Below are 24,099 nucleotides of genomic sequence, written 5' to 3' on the forward strand. Positions count from 1 at the left end.
GGGCCTTTATCCTTTTACAAGGATTCTTATATCTAGATTATCATGCCTTACCAAGGCTACAGAGGTGACTTTGCCATTGCTGAAAAAGGAGCCAGAAGTGGAATTTGGAATAACTGGTTTTTAGAAAGGCCTCTAATTACAGCCCTGTTCTACCTCACTATGTGTCAAGATAGCTCATCCATTGCATGTAAGAGCAGAATTAAGCAGTGCAGGTGACGGAGCATGAGGAGAAAAGGTATCATTACTTTGACAGATGCCAGTCTATTACTGAGAATCTTGTTCTGAAAGCAAAAAAGACTGCTTTACAGTAGTTTTAGCTTGTCATAAATATAAAGGGAAGGGTAACAACCTTTATGTATGCAGTAACATCAAATCCCTCCTGGCCAGAGGTACAGAATCAATTACCTGTAAGGGGTTCATCAGTTCAATTAACCTAGTTGGCACCTGACCAGAAGGACCAATGGGGAAAGAAGGTACTTTCAAATCTGCAGGGGAGGTTTTGTTTGTGCTTTTTGTTTTGTTCCCTCTCCGGACAAAGAGACCCAGCTCCTAAGAAGATCCTGAACTGATACATCTAAAATTACAGGAATTGTAAGTAATAGCAAGGAAATGTGTTAGATTATCTTTTGTTTTAGTGTGTGAATTTTCCCTATACTAAGAGGAAGTTTTATTCCTGTGTTTTGTAACTGGGAAGCAGTGTCCAGAGGGGAGTCCTCTGTGTTTTCAATCTTTTTATTTACCCTGTAAAGTTATCTTCCATCCTGATTTTGCAGGTGTGATTCTTTCCTTTTTTTTTTTTAATAAAATTCTTCTTTAAGACCCTGATTGATTTTAAGTGTCCTAAAAACCAGGGATTTGGTATGTGCTCACTTTGTTAATCTATTGGCTGGTATATTATTCTCAAGCCTCCCCAGGAAAGGGGGTGAAGGGGTTTGGAGGGATATTTTGCAGGGGGTAAGGCTCCAAGTGGCCCCTCCCTGAATGTTTGTTTAAAATCACTTGGTAGTGGCAGCAATACCATCCAAGGACAAGGAAAGGAATTTGTGCCTTGGGGAAGTTTTTAACCTAAGCTGGTGGAACATAAGCTTAGGGGGTCTTTCATGCAGGTCCCTACATATGTACCCTAGAGTTCAGAGTGGGGAGGGAACTCTGACATAGCTCATTCATTGGTATGGAGATTCATCTTCTGTTCTGTGAGCCCTTTACATCAGAATACACCGCTCACATAACACTCCCCAGAGAAGATATGACAGCAGGGATTTTTGCATCTCATTCTTAGAATAGTGAAATATTTAAACAAGTCTTTGGGAGTGTCATCTATAAATCTGATCTTTTAAAAAAAATAGTTTGGTGTTATCATGTGAGAAGCTGACAGCACTGGAGATTGAAAAATCCTACTTATCCACAAAAGAGAGATAGACAGTGCAAGCTTTCCCAAAATACCCTGCCAATGCACTACAACCTTGACCTGGAGGCACCTCTTCTGTCAGTAAAATGGACAATGGATACTGAACTTCCATTCAATCCTTGGTCTTCGCACTGAGACTACTAACAGGCAGGCCAAGTAATGCTAAAATTGCTTGGTGCACCACCAACCCATTTCACAAAGATCACTGATGCAGTTTGTGGAAAGAAAATTCACTTACTGAAGATACATGCCCTGCTGTGTCCTGTGGACTCTGCAGCCAGAACATAACAGCCACTTCAACAAATATTTCCGTTCACAACACTGGCCTTCCCATATCGATGTGCTCAATGGCATTCAAGGGGTTTTAAGAGGGATTTTCGCATGTGCTGGGGAAGGAACTTTGATTTTCATGGACCTATTTCTCTGACTACTGTTGCTAGTTAGGAAAACTGTTGTGTGTTTTAATAAGAATGGCTTCCCTCATAATCCATCTTTTTCCTCATTTAATCCTGTAATTACATGAAATGCTTAATTTGTGACACTGCAGTCACTTCCACAGCAGACTGACGTCAAAAATGAGATTATAACATCATTGAAATGAGATGCTGTGCTGTTAAGCACCTATTAAAAGAAAATAAAAGACATCTGCAACAGCAGTCAAAGGAACAGAAATACCACCAAGTACAGTTGTCTACTGCAACTTTAGCTCCACTGTGAAAGTCCATCTTTAAATGTGACGAGAACAAGCAGGAATTAAACAGGAGGGATCAAGAGGTCCTCCTAAAAATAAGTTTGCCTGGCTGTTTCCTTATGCTTTAGAATTCATCCTTTGACACTGGAATCCCCAGCTCTTGCCAGCAGAAGCACTATGACTGGTCTCTACAGAATGCATACCTATAAAAATCAATTAAGAGTGCAACTAGGGTTTTGAAAATGCTCTTCCAAGAAAGATAATGTATTTGAATTCTAATCTTAAAATTAGGGCTGTCGATTAATCGCAGTTAACTCACATGATTAACTCTAAAAAATTAATCGTGATTAATCACAGTTTTAATTGCACTGTTAAACAATAGAATACCAATTGAAATGTATTAAATATTTTTGGTTTTTTTTCTACATTTTCAAATATATTGATTTCATTACAACAGAATACAAAGCGTACAGTGCTCACTTTATATTATTTTTTATTACAAATATTTGCATTGTAAAAATGGCAAAGAAATAGTATTTTTCAATTCACCTCATGCAAGTACTGTAGTGCAATCTCTATCGTGTAAGTGCAACTTACAAATGTAGGTATTTTTTACATAACTGCACTCAAACACAAAACAATGTGTAAAACTTTAGAGCCTGAAAGTCCACTCAGTCCTACTTCTTGTTCAGACAATCGCTAAGACAAACAAGTTTACATTTGCGGGAGATAATGCTGCCGGCTTCTTATTTACGTCACCTGAAAGTGAGAACAGGCGTTCGCATGACACTTTTGTAGCCAGCATTGCAAGGTATTTACATGCAAGTTATGCTGAACATTCATATGCTCCTTCATGCTTCGGCCACCATTCCAGAGGACATGCTTCCATCCTGATGATACTCGTTAAAAAAATAATGCATTAATTAAATTTGTGACTGAACTCCTTGGGGAGAGAATCGAATGTCTCCTACTCTGTTTTACCCACATTCTGCCATATATTTCATGTTATAGCAGTCTTGGATGATGACCTTGGGTGCAGATTTGACAAAGCACAAAGAAGGTACCAATGTGAGATTTCTAAAGATAGCTACAGCACTGGACCCAAGGTTTTGGAATCTGAAGTGCCTTCCAAAATTTGAGAGGGAATACGTGTAGAGCATGCTTTCAGAAGTCTTAAAAGAGCAACACACTGATGCAGAAACTACAGAACCTGAACGACCAAAAAAAGAAAATCAACCTTACTGCTGGTGGCATCTGACTCAGATGATGAAAATGAACATGCATCAGTCTTCACTGCTCTGGATGGTTAAGCAGAACCTATTATCAGCATGGACGCATATCCTAGGGAACAGTGGTTGAAGCATGAAGGGACATGAATCGTTAGTGCATCTGGCACATAAATATTTTGCAATGCCAGCTATGTAAGTGCCATGCAAATGCCTATTCTCACTTTCAGGTGATATTGTAAACAAGAAGCAGGCAGCAGTATCTCCTGCAAATGTAAACAAACTTGTTTATCTGAGTGGTTGGCTAAACAAGAAGTAGGACTGAATGGACTTGTAGGCTCTAACTTTTATATTGTTTTATTTTTGAATGTAGTTATTTTTTGGACAATTCTACTCTTGTAAGTGTAATTTTCATGATAAGAGATTGCACTATAGTACTTATATTGGGTGAACTGAAAATACTATTTCTTTTGGGTTTTTTACAGTGCAAATATTTGTAACCATAAATATAAAGTGAGCACTGTAAAAAGTGAGCACTTTGTATTCTGTGTTGTAATTGAAATCAACATTTGAAAATGTAGAAAATATCCAAAACTATTTAAATGAATGGTATTCTATTATTGTTTAACAGTGCGATTAATCAAGATTAATTTTTTTAATCGCTTGACAGCCCTACTAAAAACAACAAAGTGGCCAGCAAGACTACAACACACCATTAGTAAGGGTTATATGAACAAGGCCATTCTTCAAGACCAGACTGAGAGGAACTTAGAAGACTCATATGCTGTGCAAAAACAGTGAGATGTACAAACCCAGATGAGACTCTCAGTGAGTCAGATTCCTCGGAGACAGGCAAGAGATCACCTCAACCAACCACCCCATCAATCTGTGGGTTGAGGGTGTCCCATGATCTATTGTAAAAAGAGTTAAGGCAGAATCAAAAGGTGCTAATAAACCATCTGCCCTGCGTGTCACATTGGTACCGAAACCTGAAGGTGCCTTACCTAGCAGCTGAGGGCTCTTATTACCCTGGGAGCTGCTGCGACTGGATTTGCTGCCTTTTCCTTTAGTAGGTCTCCTCCTCCTCCCTGAGAGAGGAGCAGCTGGGGGGATGATTACTGCAGGGGGAACCTTTCCCAGTTTGGTGTACAGCAATTCAATCTCTTGCTTCTGACGACTCTGCAGCTCCTGGATCTCTTTATAGTGCCTAAAGAGTTAAGAGCATGAATAAGAACTTAACAGTCCTGTCCCACCCCACTGAACTGCTTTCTTTCTGAGGGTGGAAAATCTTGGCCACAATTAACAAGCTGGATGCCCATGACACACACACAAAAATCAATCACTTGCTCCATTCCCCTTATAGAAATTGTAACATTGGCTAGAATTCTGATGTACAGTTTGCCTGTTATAGCATAGCAATGATAAAGCCAGGAAGGGGAGCGAGGGTAGATGATCAATAAGGTCTGGAGCTTCAGCATAAACACTGTAGGGCTGGCAAGATTCACACTCACTTTCCCAAGACATGAGGGCTTTGAAATTTCCACTAGGTTTGGTATTGTCTCAGAGTCTTCTGATGTTTTATATGTACAAGATCCAAAACTGCCAGCTATCCTTAAAAATACGCACACGCACGAAGTCTAGCCTATCTTAGGAAATAACACAAGAACTCAGGCAGCTCAGTTTTCTCTGACATCTTTATCCCTATCCCTGTGGACTCAGGATAACATTTTCAAGTGCCCTTAGGTAGTTTAGGAACTTAAGTTCCATTTTCAAAGGAGACTTTGGAACCAGACTGTGTCAACTTGTGATACACATTTATACACAAGAGGTATCAGTTAAAACTGAGCATAAAAAGTATGGGTGTGTATAGAAAAAAACAGTTACTTTCTCGTAACAGTTCTTCGAAATGTCCATTGCTCATGTCCATTCCAATTAGGTGTGTGCGCGCTGCGTGCAGTCATTGGAAAGTTTTTCCCCTAGCAGCACCCATCGGGTCGGCTGTGGAGCCCCCTGGAGTGACGCATTTATGGTGCTCAATATACCACCCTGCCAACCCGGCACCTCTTCAGTTCCTTCTTGCCGGTTATTCCGACAGAGGGGAAGGCGGGTGGGTTTGGAATGGATATGAGCAACATCTCAAATAACAGTTACAAGAAGATGAGTAACCATTTTTTCTTCAAGTGATTGTTCATACCGATTTCAATTAGGTGACTCCCAAGCCCTACCTAGGCAGTGGGGTCAGAGTTATGGAATTGCTGACTGGAGCACCACTCTGCTGAAAGCTGCATCATCTCTGGTATGCCGGATGATGGCGTAATGGGAGGTGACTGTATGTACTAAGGACCAAGTTGCTGCCCTGCAGATTTCTTGTATCAGGACCTGGGCCAGGAACACCACTGATGAAGCCTGAGCCCTTGTGAAGTGTGCTGTAAGAGCCAAGGCTGGTATTTTTGCCAGCTCATAGCACATACGGATGCATGACATGATCCGGGAAGGTATTCTTTGAGATGAGACCAGAGTCCTTTCATCCAGTCTGCCACCGCTATGAACAACTGGTTTGACTTCCTGTGCTCAATGTAGAAGGCTCGTGCTAGCCGAACATCCAGGGAGTGCAGTCTCTGCTCATGGCTACTGGCATGAGGCTTAGGATAAAAAGCAGGCAGGAAAATGTCCTGACTGGTGTGGAAGTGTGACACAATCTTAGGAAGAAAAGCCGGGTAAGGTCTGAGTTGCATCTTATACCTGTGGAAAACCATATAAGGTGGGTCTGCAGTAAAGGCCTTTAACTCAGACAACCTCCTTGCTGACGTAATGGCGACCAGAAAGGCTACCTTCCACAACAGATAGAGAAGGAAACAAGTTGCCGGCGGTTCAAATGGGGGCCCCCAATTAGCCTGGAGAGGAAGGTCCCACACAGGGACATGCTGTCTGATCTGGGGATATAGCCATTCCAGACCCTTGGGGAACCGACCAACCATTTTCCAACTGGGTGGAAAGCCAAGATAGCAGCAAAGTGTACCTTTATGGAGGACACTGCCAAGCCTTGCTGTTTCAGGTGCAGAAGATACTCTGAGCTAAGAGGCATAGCTGCCTGAAGAAGGGGGTGTACTATGCTAGTCACACCAACAAGTAAGTCTTTTCCACTTTGCCAGGTATGTGGCTCTAGTGGAGGGCTTCCTGCTGCCGAGTAGGACCTCCCTTAGCTATTCTGAGCACAGAAGCTCCATGGGGTTCGTCCATGAAGCTTCCAAGCCATGGAGGTGGAGGTACTGCAGGTTGGGGTGATGAAGAGGACTGTGGACCTGAATGATGGGTCGGGTAGGAGAGGTAACGTGATCAGGGCATCCCCCGAGTTCCAGGAGCGTGGTGTACCAATGTTGTCGAGGCCACGTTGGTGTCACCAGAATTCATCTCTGCTCCGTCCCTGCGGACCTTGTACAGATGAGGGAATGGGGGAAAAGGCATAGAGCAGGCAGCCCCCCCAGGGTAGCAGGAACGTGTCCGTGATTGAGCCTGGGCTGTGTTCTGCTCCTTCCACAAACATTGGGCACTTTCTGTTGCTCCAGGCAAACAGATCGACCTGATGATACCCCCATCTTTGGAAGATGGAGTGTATGACATCCAGGCGGATGGACCACTCGTGATTGCAGAGGGACCTGCTGAGGTGGTCCGCCAGTACGTTCTGAACTCCTAGTAGATAGGATGCTTCCAGGTGAATGGAGTGGGCTATGCAAAACTCCCACAGCCAGAGGGCTTCCCAACATAGGAAGTAACGTAATGTAATTGTTGATGTAAAACATAGCAGTGGTGTTGTCAGTCAGAACTGCTATGCACTGACCTTGTGGTCGGGCCTGAAAGGTCTGGCATGCTAGTCGCACTGTCCTCAGCTCCTTGATGTTGTTACGGATGGAGAGCTAGTCCTGCGACCGAAGGCCATGCTTTTGGAGGTCTCCCAAATGCGCACCCCATCCCAGAGCTGACGCATCCATTACTAGGGACAAGGAGGGCTGTTGAAGGGGACTCCTTCGCACACCGTCTGAGGGTCGAGCCACCACTGAAGGGACTCTGGCACCTGCCCCAGCACCGTAACCACTGAATTCAGGCTGTTGCGTCCCGGGCAATAGGCCGAAGGCAGCCATGCCTGTAGAGGTCTGAGCCTCAGTCTGGCATGCCAGGTCACGTAAGTGCAGGCTGCCATGTGGCTGAGGAGACTCAAGCATCCCTTTGCTGTAGTGGTCGGGTATTGCCTGAGGCCTTGAATGATGTTCCTCGTGGCTTGGAATCAGGATTCTGGCAAAAGTGCTCTTGCCTGAACCAAGTCTACCACCACCCCAACGAATTCTATTCTTTGGGTCAGTGACAAGGTTGACTTGTTCAAGTTGAGGAGGAGACCCAGTCTCTCGAATGTGGATCTGACCAATCAGACGTGAGAGTCCACCTGCTCCCTGGTGCGGCCCCTAAGCAGCCAGTCATCAAGGTAGGGGGATACCTGCACCTGCCTCCAATGGAGGAAAGCAGCCATGACTGACATGCACTTAGTGAACACTCTGAGAGGCCGAATGGAAGGACCGTAAATTGACAATGTTTGTGTTCAACCACGAATCTTAGGAATCATCTGTGTGCAGGCCAAATAGCTATATGGAAGTACGCGTCTTTCATGTCAAGGGCGGCGTACCAGTCTCCCGGATCCAGAGAAGGGATAATTGTGCCCAGGAAGAACATGTGGAACTTCAACTTTACCATGAACTTGTTGAGTCCTCACTGACCTACAGTGGGTCTGAGACCCCCCTTGCTTCGGGGATTAGGAAGTATCGGGAATAGAATCCTTTGCCCCATAGCTCCTGAGGAACCTCCTCCACCGCTCCCATGGTAAGGAGTGCCCACATCTCCTGGATAAGGAGTTGCTCAAGAGAAGGGTCCCTGAAGGGAGGGTAGGAGCAGAATTGGAGGGAAGATCCCACTTCTACTGTACGGAGAACCCTGAAGTCATTTGGGCCCAAGCATGGTAGAAGTGGGACAGATGATTCAAGACTGGGAAGGATCCGGAATTGTGGCTGGTGCGCTGTCCTCAGGCACACCTTTAAAAGGCCTGCTTTGAACCAGGTGATGGTTTAGTCAGGCCCTGCCCCTGCCCAGATGCGGGGTGGGAAGGCTTGCATCTGCCATTCCTGTCCCATCTTCTGTAAAAGTCATGCCTCAGCCAAGGAGCATAGGAGAGCTGCTGCTAAGGCTTGAAATCTTTACATTGGGTTGCCGGGGTGTACATACCCACGGATTTCATGGTAGCCCTGAAGTACTTTAGGCTATGCAGCCTAGAGTCAGTCTGCTCTGAAAAACAGATCTGCCCCATCAAAAGGCAGGTCCTACATGGTCTGTTGGGCCTCGGGCGGAAGGCCCGAGGCCAGCAGCCATGAGCTACACCTCATGGCAATACCAGAGAACTAGGTGCGTGCCGTTGAGAGTGCAGCGTCCAGTGAGGCCTGTAAAGAGGTCCATGCCACCGCCTTGCCCTCCTCCACTATTGCTCCAAACTCCTCCCTGGACTCTGTTGGCACCAGCTCCTGGAATTCGTTGTTCAAGTTTAAGGAGTTGAAGCTGTATCTACTCAGAATTGCCTGCTGGTTGGCAATCCTGAGTTGCAACCCCCACATAGAATACACTTTGCACCCAAATAAATCTAGGTGCTTGGCATCCTTGGTCTTAGGCCCTGGGCCTTGTTGTCCCTGCCTCTCATTATTTACTGCAGCCACCACCAATGACTAAGGCTGTGGGTTTGTGAAGAGGTATTCGTACCCCTTAGATGGGACAAAATACTTCCTCTTCACACCCTTTGCAGTGGGAGGGATGGAGGCCGGGGTCTGCCAAACGGTCTTAGCATTGGTCTGTATAGTCTTGAGGAGAGGTCGAGCCACCCTTGACAGGCCTTCTGGGGCCAGGATGTTGACCATCGGGTCCTCAGTCTCCACCACCTCCTCGGCCTGCATATTTCACGCCACCCTGTGAAGGAGGTACTGGTGAGTACGGCTGTCTATGGGGGTGCGGTCCAGAGATGGAGGTGCCTGCAACTGCCTCATCCAGGGAGGATGACGAGGAGGCTAATGGGGGAACAGGGTCCTCCTGACCCTCTTGGTCTCCAGGGGCCTCGAGTCCTGCCTCTGTCAGGGCCAACCACACCTGGATCAGGCTTAGGAACTGGGGTTGGTTCCAGGGGAGGTAGTGCGACGGGTACCTCCTCGGCACCCCTAGGGGTGGGGTGACTGGCTGATGCCTCCAGCACCCATGGTTCAGAGGCCACCAAACGGGAACCCTTGGACTGGGCACTTTGGGCCTGGTGGTACACACACAGGGTCCAAAATTTCCACTGCACTGGGCTCTGCCACTGCACAGGCCATGGCCCTGCCCTCACCTCAGGCCTTCCACAGCCTGACTGGTGCGGCCCCGCTCTAAGTATCTAGACCCCATCTCTGAGTCCAAAGATGGGGACCGGGACTGCGATGGCCAGGGCAGTGCTGCAAGGCTGGGGAACAGTGCCGGGATAACCAGTGCCAGGAGCGGGACCTTCTGAGCAGCGGGGATCAGCATCGTGATCAGGAGCACTGGCATGTCCTGGAGCCATGCTGACGGATTCCACTAGCGGTGCTGAGGGACGAAGCATCGCCGGTTTGCCTCGAGACAGTGCCACACATTGTGGTACCAGAGGCTTGGCTCGAAGGACCGGGAACCACGGTGCCATCATGGCGATGAGGTCCCTCACGGCCTCAAAGGTGTCTGGGGAGGATGACAATTCCACCTCCTCAATTACCTAGCTCAGGGAGTCCAACAGCACCAGACTCGATGGTCCCCCTTGCAGAACCAAAATTGACAGTGCTGGCTCCAAAGTCTACGGCCCTGGGTGCTCCACTCTGGGACATATCCCATTGGCCGGCTCCAAAGGGGTGGGTCTCCGAGTCTGAGATCCTCTCCTCCCCTGCTTCTGGTGCCACTTCTGCATTAGGGAATGGGATCAGTGCCAGCTCAATCCCACAGGTTTTGGCACCGGTGAGTAGCCGTGCCCCAGATCTCTCCTGGAGTCTTTCCACAGTGCCGCTTCTACCACCGCCACTGGGGCGCTGTGCACCCATGAGTTTGGTTCCGGGTGTTGCTGTGCCGATGTAGGTTGCAGTTTAAGTGCCGCCTCCATAAGGAGCTGCTTGAGGCAAAAATCTCACTCCTTTTTTTGTTCTGGGGTGAAACCCTGTACAAATCCTGCACTTGTCCACTTTGTGTGCTTCCCCCAGACACTTTAAGCAAGTGTCATGGGGGTTGCCCGTTAGCATGGTCTTGTTGCAGGACTTGCAGGGTTTGAACCCTTGGGACTTAGGCATACCCTGAGTCCCAATGGAGAACGTGGTGGGGGTGAAGGGGAAGACCCCCCACTCCCAACCGCTATCTGCTATAACAACCAAAAACACTAAAACTAAACTGAACAAGGATAGGAATAACTGAACTAACTAAACTGAAAGCTAGGGAAAGAGGAGAGCTTGCTAAGCAAGTTACTGCAGTTCCAACGACCATCACTGGCGGTAAAAGGGAACTGAGGCGGCACTGGGTCGCGCAGGGTCCTATATTGAGCTCCATGAAGGCGCCACTCCAGGGGGCTCCACAGCCAACCCAACAGGCACTGCTAGGGTAAAAGCTTTCCAATGACTGTGCACGTGGTGCACACACACTCTTAATTGGAACTGATATGAGCAATCACTTGAAGAAGAACCAACACATTCATCTAATCAGTAAACTAATTTTACCCTATGTGAAAACTCTGGCAATTACTACAGAAAAATATATTTAACAGTCTCATTCTAAAAATCAGTCCTTTTTCCTCTTTTCTTTATGAGAGCTCTGACCTGCCATACAGAGGAGAGATTCACACTAAGCAACTGTTACAGTTCACACATCAAACAACATTCTCAAAGAAGAAATCTTACTTTTCCCGCAACCGGCGTAGCTCTGATTTCAAGTCTTCATCTTCAATATCTGACTCGTCGCTGCTCATGTAGGAAGAATTCAATGAGTTGCTAAAGCTTTGGATGGGGAGGCTGATTTTTGAACCCAGTGGTTGGAGAGAGTCTGGGCTACCTGAGCCATCATCCAGTTCCTTTGCCACTCCACTCAGGAAGGCGGCCTCCAGATCAGATGATGGCCCATTCATAAGTGGAGACTCCCTGGACTCCACCAATTCTGGCACTTCTTTCTCTGGAGACATGGCTGGATGAAAAACTTGTTCTGAATCCACAGAAAGAGGAAGAGTCATTGGGGGTTCTTTCTCCACACAGGTGACCTCATCTTGAGTCCTGGACACAGAAAAGCGACCCACTTGGTCTGTTGTTGTTGTCACTTGAAAGCGCCCAACCTTAGTTGGCTGCCCAGCCTCTGATGGCAATTGTATGGCAGGAAATGTCTGTGAAACAACACCATCTGTCACATCTAAGGAGGTACCAGTGGTAGCTTCTGTTGTCCCACTGGAAGTCTGCTTCACAAGCGTACTCTCTGGACTGCTGCCAGACAAAGATAAATCAGAGGAGGTTGTCTCAAAATGCACAGGCTTAGTTTCTTCAGGTTTACCATCACTCTCTCTCAGTCCATTATCCACTGCCACAGACACCTAGAAGTGATTGAAACACTAAGTGAGCACAGCAATATAAAACAGGCTCTAGCTGACCTCTATGGTCAGAAACATGTCAAACAGGAAAATTAACCAGCTGCCTTGAGCACAGCAAAGCAAGCTGCTGTCTCCATTTCCTGGCCACATATCCACTCATCCCATAGTTCTAGGTAAAGGCAGGCTAAATACACTTCTATCCTGATGTAACGCTGTCCTTGGGAGCCAAAAAAATCTTAACGCGTTATAGGTGAAACCACGTTATATTGAACTTGTTTTGCTCCACTGGAGCGCACTGCCCCGCCCCACCGGAGCACTGCTTTACCGCATTATATCCGAATTCGTGTTATATCGGACCGCGTTATATCAGGGTAGAGGTGTATCATCTGTTCTTGAGCTAAGCCATCTCAACTTGTTTCATACACATCCACATCTGTTCTTTCAAGAACTACATCTTTCAGTAAGATTCCTTCACAACCAAATTTAGAGAATGATACAGAGTGCACCAATGTCACATTAGCCATCATGTGGTTAACATTAAAGATCTAGACTACTAACAGCAAAGTCAACACATAGTTAAAACTTATTTCAAGGCTTCAGTTGTCACAGAATGCCATGGTCACAAACCAGAAATCGCTGCATAAAGTGTGATGTTAACCCTGACTGGGAGTAGAGTTCATGAATAGAAAGCTGAATTCACATCAAACTCAATACTGGCACTTCCTCCCAGTAAAATGGCGTGCCAGGAGCTGGTACCAATCAAGAAGGCCCAGATTTATCAGGGTATTTAGGCACTGCTTCACTCAGAATTGCAATGCCCAACTGATTCAGGAACCTAAATCTCATTTTCAAAAGTAGTTTAGGCACTTAGAAGCCTAAATCCAATTGATAGCCAATGGGTTTAGGCACCTACGTGCCTAAACCATTTTTGAAAATGAGATTTAGGCTCCAAAATTAGCTGGGCATTACAATGCTGAGTGCAGCAATGTCTAAATACCCTGATAAATCTGGGTCCTACTGCTTTGCCATAACAAAAAGTGAGATTCCTGGATCAATGCCCTGGTCACAGAGTAAATCTACAAAGTAACATTTTCCTACCTGAAATCGTCCCATCTTAAAAACTCCAGCTCCTGCAGTGGTAGTTGTTTCACTGCTCTCTGCATCCTGTGATGCTGAAATTGAGAAAAAGGAGGGTGGCAGGGAAGAGAACAGCTCCAGTCACACTTCTCCCTGGCAGGCTCCCACGCATATCTTCAGTCTCCCCTCCCAGAAAGCAGTGCCCCCCTCATCCCCCCCAAAGCTCTCAGTTGTTGCTCCTGCCTGTCCCTGTGGGATGCAGCTTGCAGGCTCCAGCAGCTGCCATGGAGGAAGGGGGCCCACCTGAACCATGTGACCAAGCAGAGCTGGCAAACACAGGAACTGCAGCCTGCCTGCATGGTATAAGCTGGGGAGCCAGTCTTGGCCAGGTCTGGCAGCTCCCTGCTCTAACGCACCAATACTGCGGGGGGGGGGGGGGAGGGCGGACAGACAGGAAGGGGAAATGAAATTCTGTACAAATTCTGCATTGCACAGTGGCACAGAATTCATCCAGGAGCAACTTCACTTAACTCCCAAGCAGTATTCCCTGAAGGAGCTGGATGCTTTAGAACCTAGTCTAAGACTTTTTGCAGAACTGCAGACCCAAAGGCAGTGTCTCCCCTAGGAGGTGTGTACTAAGGCATAATGTCTTGAGATGGTACGGACCAAAGATCATGTGGCAGCTTTGCATATTTCCTCAATGAGAACCTCTCTCAGCAGAGCGATGGAAGCAAACTGAAACCTAGTGGAATGGGCTATAACCCTAGAAGACGACCGAACATTATCCCCCCCCTTCTATGAGGCTGCTACAACCAGAAATCCACTGAGAGTGTCTTTGGGTAGAAAGAGGTGCTTCATCTGACACTGCCCTACATACCTTTGGTATGGGGCATGAAGATAGTTGGGGTGCATGTGTGGACCTAACTGACACTGCTACCAAAAGGCTCCTATCAAAGGCACATGTGCACCTGAAGTGCAGCACCCATAGGAACATTATGTAGGACACCGGGCCATACTACAATTTCAAGACAAATTGGTTTTCACTATAGTTATCCCACTCATCTTATTATGGCACTTAATTATACTTCCAGGTTACATGTATTGTATTTAACTGGCATGTCACTCAGGGAAGTTATGTAGCTTACTAGTGAATGATATAGACTGCTGTTTAAATGGGACAATAGTGGCAAATTCAGTTAAGGCCAGCTCCTTTAGGCATTTTTTATCTACTGCCAAATGTAGATTATCCAAGCATTAAACCAGTATAAAATTTAGAATGAGTATATTAATACAGAAACGAACAAATAAGATTAAAAGAAAAAATCAAATGCTGAGAATCATTTTTAGTCAGTATAATATTCTCATTTTAGATCTTCAGGGCCAGATTCTTGGACTCCCTGCCCCCACACTCCAGCTGCATTGCGCTGTTGGACTTGTGGAACTAGCTACCTAGAGGTCCCTCTAGTGAGGGAGAAATTCTCTGGTGGCCATAATGGCTCTACACAACTACTCTCAAAGCCTGTGATGTAGGGGGCTGTGGCTGAGGAAGGAGGACATGCACTGAGCACCTCTGCACTCCAGCAATACGTGCAGCTGGGATGCAACTGGGTCATTTTTTGGCAGAAATGTGTGCGCTTTATACCTGAAACATTCTGGAACCTTTACAGAACTGTACAATCACTAATTGTTTAGCAGCTGGATATACATTTAGGATTGGAAAGTCCACGGTCTGCTCCTCAACTTCTCTAAATGAAACCAGAAAGCAAATTTTTTTCCCGCACGCTGCTCATACGAAGATTTCCACTTCTTTGCACAGTGTAAAGAAGGGAAATACCTAAAGATCTGTTGATAAGGCACAGAAGGATCAAAATTAGCAATATCGTCTTCTCACTCTTGCTGACTATATACACCTCTACTCCGATATAAGGTGACCTGATATAACACGAATTTGGATATAACTTGGTAAAGCAGCACTCTGGGGGGGCAGGACTGCACACTCCGGCGGATCAGCGTGTCAGGCTCCGACACACTGTTCTGAGCAGCGAGTTAAGGGGGCCGGGCCAGGGCGTTGGATAAGGGGCAGAGGGTCTTGGGGGACAGTCAGGGGACAGGGAGCGGCGGTGGGTTGGATGGTTCGGAGGTTCTGGGGGTGGGGCGGTCAGGGGATGGGGGCACTGGATAGGGCATGGGAATCCCGGGGGGCCTGTCAGGGGGCAGGGGTGTGGATAGGGGTTGGGGCAGTCAGGGGACAGAGAGTGGGGGGATTGGATGGGTCGGGGGTTCTGAGGGAGTCAGTCAGGGGGCAGGAAGTGACTATTAACTGAAATGCTTGAGGCCAAAAGCAAGTTCGATATAACGCGGTTTCACCTATAACACGGTAAGATTTTTTGGCTCTCGAGGACCACATTATATCAGGGTAGAGGTATAATATAGGAGAGAGGAGGCATTCACTCCACAAATCCGGATACTGTTCCTTAGCAGTAAGTTTAGCGGAGAGTCCTTGTAAACCTTGATTTAGCTTATTTTTGGAGAGTTTCAAAAATTAAATAAATAAGTTAGCATATCCCTTGTACCTGTCGACCTGCAGTAAGAGAATTTTAGTCTAGTTCATCAAAAGCCAGTGACTTTCCAGTTCCTCTAATAAAGCCTGCAGTTTTAGGACAGCCATTTAACATCAAATCCTCTTAGTCTTCTGAGGAATGTGAATGGACTTGCTGAACGAGGTGGCACGTGTCAGTATAAATACCTTCTCTCAGGGGCTGTGCCGGTGCAGACACCACTCCAGTAACCATTGTAGAAGCCACTGCTGGCACAGGCTATAAAAACCAAAGAAAATCCTTTAGCTGTTACATTGATCCTTATCACAAAGCCTACCTAAAGCATCCTGCAATATTAAATATTTTTCCATCTTACTTAAGGATAAAGGAATGACCCTGGGCAAAAGTAACAGGTAATCTCAGTGAATCTTGCATGACCAACTATAAGGATATATGTTTGTGTTTTCAAATTTTATCTCCAATGGTTCAGCAGAGCTCCTCCTCCTTTAGATAACTTGAGGGAGTTTTAGTACTGTCTACATGGGGAAGTCGGTATGAAATAGCTAAGGGTCCAAGTTTAAAGGGCAAAAGCTATTTAAATTAAGGCCACTTGCATTCTAAATGAGACAGTCCACACAGAGGTTTAATGCAATTTAACTAATTTGCTTTAAATTCATACCTTTAAATTCAGATTAATTTTCCTGGCTGTACCCATGTAGACAACCCCTTGGTGTGGAATAAGTATGTCCACACAGGGAGTTAGTGCAGAATACCTACTTCACACTAGGTATTCCAGTTCCCCCCTCCCCATGTAGACAAGCTTTTATTTACTGTAACAGGAGCCTACATTCATCAGAATATAGTACCTCTTTCCAAATGACTAGGGTGCATGCCAAAGTTCACCACTCCCATTTGCTAAACAGCACTGATTAAGATCTTTAACAAGTTTTTATTTCATATTAGATCTTAAAATTTGCAACCACCCCTTACTGCACAGCTCCTTAAGGACCATAACATCACTTGGTAGCCAGCCATGAGGGAATACAAAATCCAGCACAAGCTGCACCTTTTGCCCCAAGTACATCAGAATACTTTCTTGTAGACTCAGAACACAGTCACAGGTCATTCTTTATTCTGATCTCCTATATTGCTCCATCCTCAGAAAATCTCTCAGTTTCTTAATGAATGTTTTTTTTTGTTTTAGCAGGATACCTCTAGCAACAGGCCAGAAAATCTATTAAAAAGCTGACAAGAGTTACTAGTTTTTAAGTCATACAAGTATGTTTCCCTGCACAGCACTCACCAGCTTTTGAGGCATCAAAGCATTTTTATTTTCAAAGACCAGAGAGAGTTTGACACACTGCTTCTGAGGGCAACGATCCAAGAGCATAAACTTAAGGAAGCACTCTTAACTAGAGGCTTTAAACGCCAACACCACAAACTTACACAGGCAGGAGCAGATGTCACTGGGACAGTCTCTGGACTGAGGGTTCTTCTCAACTGAGCATCCAGATCTTCTAGAGGCTGCTGGGACTGAATCAACAAGAAAAAAAATAAGCAGCTGTCCCTTGGCACCAGCTACGCACATGGCAAGATTTAACATCGAAAGCTACTTAATATTAAGGTTGCAAAATTGTATAGCAAAAAATAGAGTTTCAATATCTCCATTACCTCTGCTTCCTTCATCATATACAGGTAATAAATTAAGCTACGCATTTAAACCAAAAAATAGAAAGGAAAAGTTAAGTGGTAGCTCTGTTTTTCTGAAGATAGTGTGTTTGGGTTCTCATTCTTGAGAACGGACTGAATGTTTAAGAACCTCCGAGCTCTCATGTTTTTTTGTTTCCAAGGGCAGTGGTTCACGGCATGGGACATCCTAAACTTTCCTTAATACACAGGTCACCAAACCAGATTAATTTGCCTTCTTCTAAAGATACCATGTGGGCAGGAGTAAAAGTAGCTCAAGGGTTATCCCTAAATAAAAAAGAGTAACAGTTACACTGCAAATGGAGACAAGAGCTATACCAAACCAACTATATACATGGACAGGGTGCTGCTTAAAAAAAATGGTGAGGTACCTCCAGAAGTAGCAGGTTTAACATTTCAACAGCCTGAGGTGGTGTCTTAAAAACAGACTTCTAAAGAGGACATCCAAAATAAAAGAATTCAAAAGGCAAGAAAGTTCGGACTCTAGTTCAGAAACAGGTTATGCAAGACAATCAAGAATCTCTCCCCACAGAGACTAGGATCCAAGCAATAGATTTTTGTAAACATATGAATGGAGGACCACATATCTGAGTGAGAAACATTCCTGAGGCAGACATCAGAGACTGCCCTGTCTTGGACTAAATAAGCCAGCCAGATCATAAGCAATGAGAAATGCAATGCATCAGTAATAGACACTAATCTTTTGAGCAATGGCATTATCCACCCTCCCATTCCTGAGAAAGCTCATAAAGAAGCTAACAAAAGAAAAATTACAAGTTCATCTAACAAACTAATATTCTATGCCTGGCACTATCAGGATTCAGCCCATGAGGCAGAACTGAAACTAATTTAGTGGCACTGATGATCTTCTCCTGTCAGCGGAAGGAAGACCGATGTCCATTCTCTTTTGGACCTCATTGCAGGGTTTGATGCTGTTGACCATGAAATACTGCTGTCTCTGATCAGAGAGGTGGCAAAGGTACAGAGTACAGTGCGAAAATAGTTTGAGACCTTCCTGGAAAGTAGAGATGGAAAACTGCATCTCCACCACTAGACCTCTGATTTGCGGAGTTCCACAAAGATCAATCTCTACAGTCTTTTTCAACATCTACATGCAACCACTAGGTGAACTAGTCAGACAACAGGGACTCTACTGCCACAGCACGACAAGTGATCACACCACTACCACCAAGAAGGCCTACTGCTTGGACAATATCAGCTACTGGATGAAGAACAAAAGGGGTGTTACTGATGGCCAGAGAAGAAGATTTTGAGGAGTTTGTGGCCATGGTACAATCTCCTTCAACTAAAGATTCACATCCACAATTACTCAATTCAGTCCATAGTCTAGGAGTACTCCGATTCCTTGCTAACACTGAGTTCTCCCATCGCAACAGACTCGGGTAACATTTTCTACCATCTCCAGCTGGCTGGGAGACTCCACCACATCCCAGCCCTCAGTTATTTATGCCTTCAAAACCTCTTGGCTAGATTACAACAATGCAATATACCCAGGCATGAAACCTTCGTGCATTTAGGGAACTCCAACTACACTGCAGCACATTGCGTCAGTAACACAAGTTGCCATGAGTACATCACACGTGCCCCTCCACTCTCTACACTGGCTTTCCACAGAATTTCAAATCAAGTTCAAGGTAGTCGTCCTTATCTTCAAAGTGCTCCATGTCCTTATCGTCAGAACACTACAGGATACCTAAAAAGACCGCAGTTCACACCTTGGCTTCTCCGGCACAGTGGAGCTCAGGAAGAGTAAAGCTTGTCTGTGAGGGAAATAGAACCTTTTCTGGAGGTTGGCCAGACTGTGGAATAGATTCCCCCAGGAATTATGGACCATCACAAACCTCACAATCTTCTCCAAGTGCAAGGCGCATATACAGGAACAGGTACATTTATTTAATAAATAAAAAATCCTACCAGAACTAGACACTCCACTGCATGCATTTCTCCCTCTAGGGACAGGATGAGAGAAAAATCAAACATCGAACATGACAGATGTGTAGTCACATAGCTTAATGCACTACTGGAAAGTGCTCAGATACTAGGATAATGAGCATGGTATAAAAGCCTACATAGAAAATTGGATGGAGAATGCATTGCTTGCTAAGTATCTTATGGGGCCATCAGAAGACCAGCAACTTCTTGCTCAGTCCAGAAGAGACATCCACCTTCTTTTGTCTCACACTGGAAGAAGATTTGATCGGAAAGTCCCTGAATTACCAGTAGTTTGTGGATATCTGCCATATCACAAAGAGAGAGAGATGGTGCGTGCAGTAATATCTTTTACTGGACCAACCTCTGTTAGTGAAAGAGACAAGCTTTCTAACCACACAGAGCTCCTCTTCTTCTGAAGCACTGATGAGCACTTGTTCATGAAAAAACAAAATTCCCTGGATATGGAGTCCTGCGTGGATTCCTCAATCTGCATCCATACTCACTACTACTTACACATGCTTTCCTAAATGAAGATACCTTCTCCCGCCTACCACCAAGCCAGAGAAGTCATTCTTCTGCAAAATGCAGTACATGTCCCCTATATTGCTTGCTTCCATTAGTATTTTGGTATCCACTCAAGTTCTCTCTATCAGGCTATTATGAATGCACTGTTACCATGGTCCAAGTTGTCAGGGGCTGGTTATTGCTTATCCTTTCTGATGAACTGGTGGTGTCCTGATTTCTTCCTGACATGGGGCAGGAAGGCTTTGAGTTGAACTGTATTTAGCAGGACTCCTATATGCTCCATTTGTTTGTTAGGGACAAGCTGTGACTTTGGATAGTTTATCATGAGCCCTAGTGATCCCAGTGATGATACAGATGATGATGATACAGACTGATCTTTTGACAGCTTCTATATCATCCTTCTTTGATCATCCTGTTAGATTAGAGGAATATGTGCACTCCCAGCTTGGGCAATAGGTCATGACTACCTTTAACCATAGTCCTTTGGGGAAGCAAAAGGAGCCAATACCAAAAAGTCTTCATAAAAAAAATTGTATGCATGACATCGAAGTGCTGCAAGCCCATGTACACGACAAAGTATGTAAATGCCTAAACAAAGACTAGAATAGGTCATGGATCTTCTGGTGTCTCTGGCGACCTATCAGTGCTCCCTGGTTAGAAGGGGCCAAAAGGCCTTGACTCCTGAAAATAAAATGTCAAAATCACAATAAAAGGAAGGAATGTAGACTTTAATGGGAGTCAGGAAGGGACACTAAGAATTCCAAAACAACGTGTCATTGGATGAGCTGAAGAGCCAGAACAGTGTCTGAATAACCACAGCTCATGAAGGGAGCTCTTTTGCTTACCACAAATCGAGAAGGAACTGACTGGAAGGTTACAAAGACAATGGTTAAAGCCCTGGGCAATGTATGACCACTAGTAAGGGAGCAACTCATACCCCACCATACTACTTCTACTCTTTGAAAACAATTTTAGAACTTGGGTAATTCTACTTTTCATGCATTTGGAAGCATAAAACCTGCCCACATGGTACCTTGCAAGAACAAATATAACCTCCAGTATGTCAACCCAGCTTTCAGAAACAGTGCAACAGCTAAGATGACACCACAGTGTCAAGGGATTTAATATTAAGTTTGCACTATGTAGTATAAACTTTTTTCTTATTTACGATTATGACTTTATGCTTGACATGCACTTTTAAATGGTTTCAGTTAGGAACTGGAATTTATATCACATTGATTTAACTAGCATGACACACAGAAAAGTAAATTCCCTTTGTTGGGTACATGCTCCTCTCTAATACATGGCTTGAAAGGGAACAAGATGAGTTAGAAGGGCCCATTTTGTGTTTCTTTCCTCAGAAGAAGCCTGAGACCTACAGCCCGAGACCTACAGCCCTTGAGCATGTCAGGCGGAGATGGGAGAACACACTGTGATGCCAATGGGCAAAGCTTCCATCAGGCTCCAATAAAAGTCTTAGTTGGTATCTCTGAATATGCAGAGATAAATTTTCATTTAATTTTTATTCCCTGCTCATCCAGCCACTGGCAATAGCCCACAAGACATTTTGGCTATAACTTTTAAAGTACTTCTAACCTAATTTTTTTTTAAAACAATGTCTTTAAAAATGCAGTATTGTTTCATGGCATAACTCAAATTTGGCTGAAGGGATTTTGCTTAAATATTCGAAAAATAGGCCACCTTTGGCACAAACCACAAATTGAAAATTTAAGTTAAAAAAAGTGAGTACTTAAGAAAGTTGTGTGTAGAGAACATTAAGTTTATAACTGAAATTGTTTTGCAGCTTTAAAGCAGGTATTACCAGATGCCTGCTTTAACACATAATACCTTCTTTATAAATCTAAATCTGAGAACTGGGGATTACATTTACAGGCAAGTACACTGGACGAAAAGTCCAGTTTGTGTTTATTCTGTAAGTAACCTTTTGACACTAAACATGCGGTTTCTAAAACACACTAAGAACAGGATACAGACTTTATAAGTCTCCATCTTCAGTGCTTTTATTTTTAGCTTTTCTTTCATCATATATTGTATGTTTCTTCTTTAATGATGTGCTTAAATTTTCTCCATACTATCTCATTGCACAGCAATTTAAGATATCTAGAAATCTATTTCATTGCAGGTCTTGACTGCTTTTTTTCCTATATTCTCTTGAGTTCTGTAACCCCGTCTATGAATTTCCTTCTATTTTACAGAAGGAAGTGGCAGCTCTCAGTCAGAAAGGTGTGTCTCGGTCTTTAAGGCAATAAGTAACAACCTCAAAAGTTCACAGAAAAGGGAAAACATCCACCAGTCTCCCTGGAAGTTTTCAGCTATCTGTACACCAGAAGGTGGCCAAATGCATATCCCAACAGTTTGCTTGAACTATAATCTTTAATCAGCATTAGAAGATTTATAGAACTGCACCAACTCTGATAGACTAGAAAAAGGAGACTTAAAAACCCACTGATTTCTCATAGCCAGCAGTCTTGGGTTTTCAACAGCTAGTTGGGTATTGCAATATTTGTTGCTCTCTGCAGAGCTAGAACTTTGCTACCAGATACTCTTTTTATTCTAATCATAGGACAGGTGGGTGTAATACTTCTGAAGTTAAGTTTCATGACTCTTCATTTACACACAACTAATTCATCAAGCGCATTTTATTTGGAAAGAGGATTTCAGAATCACTGGGAAAATTAATTTACTAGTTTTGCTTTATCTCGCTGTCCTCCTCAGGGCTGGCCATTCCCAGTGTGTTTTCTGCCAACACTGGGATTTGCTGAAAGAAGTTTCTGTACTTAGTTTATGAAATGAACATTTGAAATAGCTACATCTTATGGAATACACCACCTTCAGTCTCACCCCTTGAGCTCTGCAGGTGGTGTAACTAGCACTCAAAGACCCAGTGATTATTGTTGCCTTGCAAATCCTCTGTTATGAAGACATATTTGGCACAAAACCAACTTTGAAACACAGCTACTGTGCAACACTGAACATACTTGTCTGTAAAACAAGGGCTTTTAAGAAGCTCTCCCTCAAGCTCAAAACAGAAGTAAAAGCATAAGCTTGAGTCATTGCACGCAGAGTTCAAACATTAAGGTCCAGTAATCCAAAGGGTAAGTTTGCTGCCTTTCCAGTGCACGAGTGACTCTGGTCACTGCTACACAGAAGGGGTTACTCAGTCAAAAGAGAAAGTGAAGAAGCCAAGACCATGCAATGGAGAGTTTAATTGTAACATGCTCTTTGAAAGAGAAAGGAGAAGTAGCAGACAATCTGCCAAGTCATGTAGCACCTGAGTTAGTGAAGGTCCTGGAAAGGGTGGCAGCTGTTCGCTGGATGGTGTGCCAGCTGGAAGTTCAAAACCTACCGGTAGCACCTATGGATAATGAACAGGAAATGCAAGTCCATCAAACAAACAACAACAGTAGGAGCAGTCAGCAAGTTACAGTAAGTCATATCACTTAGTAGAAACCTTTAAGTATTTCCCTGTGGAGACTTCCTATGGAAGCAAGGAACACTGTCAAGAGGGAATTCATTGCAGCTAGGGTATCCACTTGCATTTTTTCTTTGAGTGTCCACAGGGAAACAATCTGTGTTTATGACTGAGGCAAGTGGTTTTGTTTTTATTTATAAAAAAACCCAGGAATCTTGACATCTTTATAGCAAATCCATGAGAACTGCTGCTACAATCATAATTTTCCAGCTGAAAGCTTAGTGACAACTAAGCAGGGCAATCCAGAAGAGGATGTGGCCCCTACCCAATTTCCCTGACATCTCTATATTGAGATTCCACTGCTGCTTAAGAGTGGCAATATTCATGTGATTGTAGTAAATTGCTCTAAGCAATTAATAAAGAACCTGAAATGCTTTTAATATGCGAGGAAGTCTCCATCTACTAAGAAATATATTATTTTTAACCTCCCGGTGTCAATTTTTGTACCCATCATGAACAGCTACCTGAAGCTGCTGACTGCCCAAGCAGATGACCAGAACATGCATCTTGGTAAGGGGAAAAAAAATCCAGCCAGGTTATGTGGAAAGTGTTAGAGCAACTGGAAAGCGCAGAACGAGGCACGCAAGTCTCACAGCAAAAGTCAGACAGCACATTCCAGTTAGTTATTTCAAATAGTTACAAATGTGGGAGGAATAACTAAGAGGCTCTGTATGGATTTTTTTCAGCTTTCTTCCCCTCAATTATGTCCAGATCTCCCCCACCTCTTGCATCACTTTGCCTGAATTCTATTATTTCTAGTACACTAGATTGATCAGAGCTAGTGCGGATGCGTCTCCTTGATTTCAGAAAACGCACATAGTAAGTGGCACAATAACCTAATGAT

The 24,099-nt window shown here is 44.5% G+C and overlaps 1 protein-coding gene across 7 annotated transcripts in view; it reads right to left on the bottom strand.

Moving 5' to 3' along the window:
• The window catches only part of WNK1 (WNK lysine deficient protein kinase 1), a 165,217-nt gene that overhangs the window by 17,355 nt on the left and 123,763 nt on the right, over positions 1-24,099 (bottom strand). For all 7 annotated transcript variants that reach the window (XM_074938996.1, XM_074939008.1, XM_074939003.1 and 4 more), the window contains 6 exons: positions 23,055-23,138; positions 17,024-17,110; positions 15,787-15,856; positions 13,062-13,135; positions 11,290-11,966; positions 4,330-4,532 (listed from right to left, as the gene is read on the bottom strand). In XM_074938996.1, the coding sequence (XP_074795097.1) occupies positions 4,330-4,532; positions 11,290-11,966; positions 13,062-13,135; positions 15,787-15,856; positions 17,024-17,110; positions 23,055-23,138 (1,195 nt within the window). The remainder of the gene's footprint in view (positions 1-4,329; positions 4,533-11,289; positions 11,967-13,061; positions 13,136-15,786; positions 15,857-17,023; positions 17,111-23,054; positions 23,139-24,099) is intronic.

The sequence above is a fragment of the Natator depressus genome, chromosome 1 (assembly GCF_965152275.1).
Source record: "Natator depressus isolate rNatDep1 chromosome 1, rNatDep2.hap1, whole genome shotgun sequence".
In the NCBI taxonomy this organism is placed as follows: Eukaryota; Metazoa; Chordata; order Testudines; family Cheloniidae; genus Natator; species Natator depressus.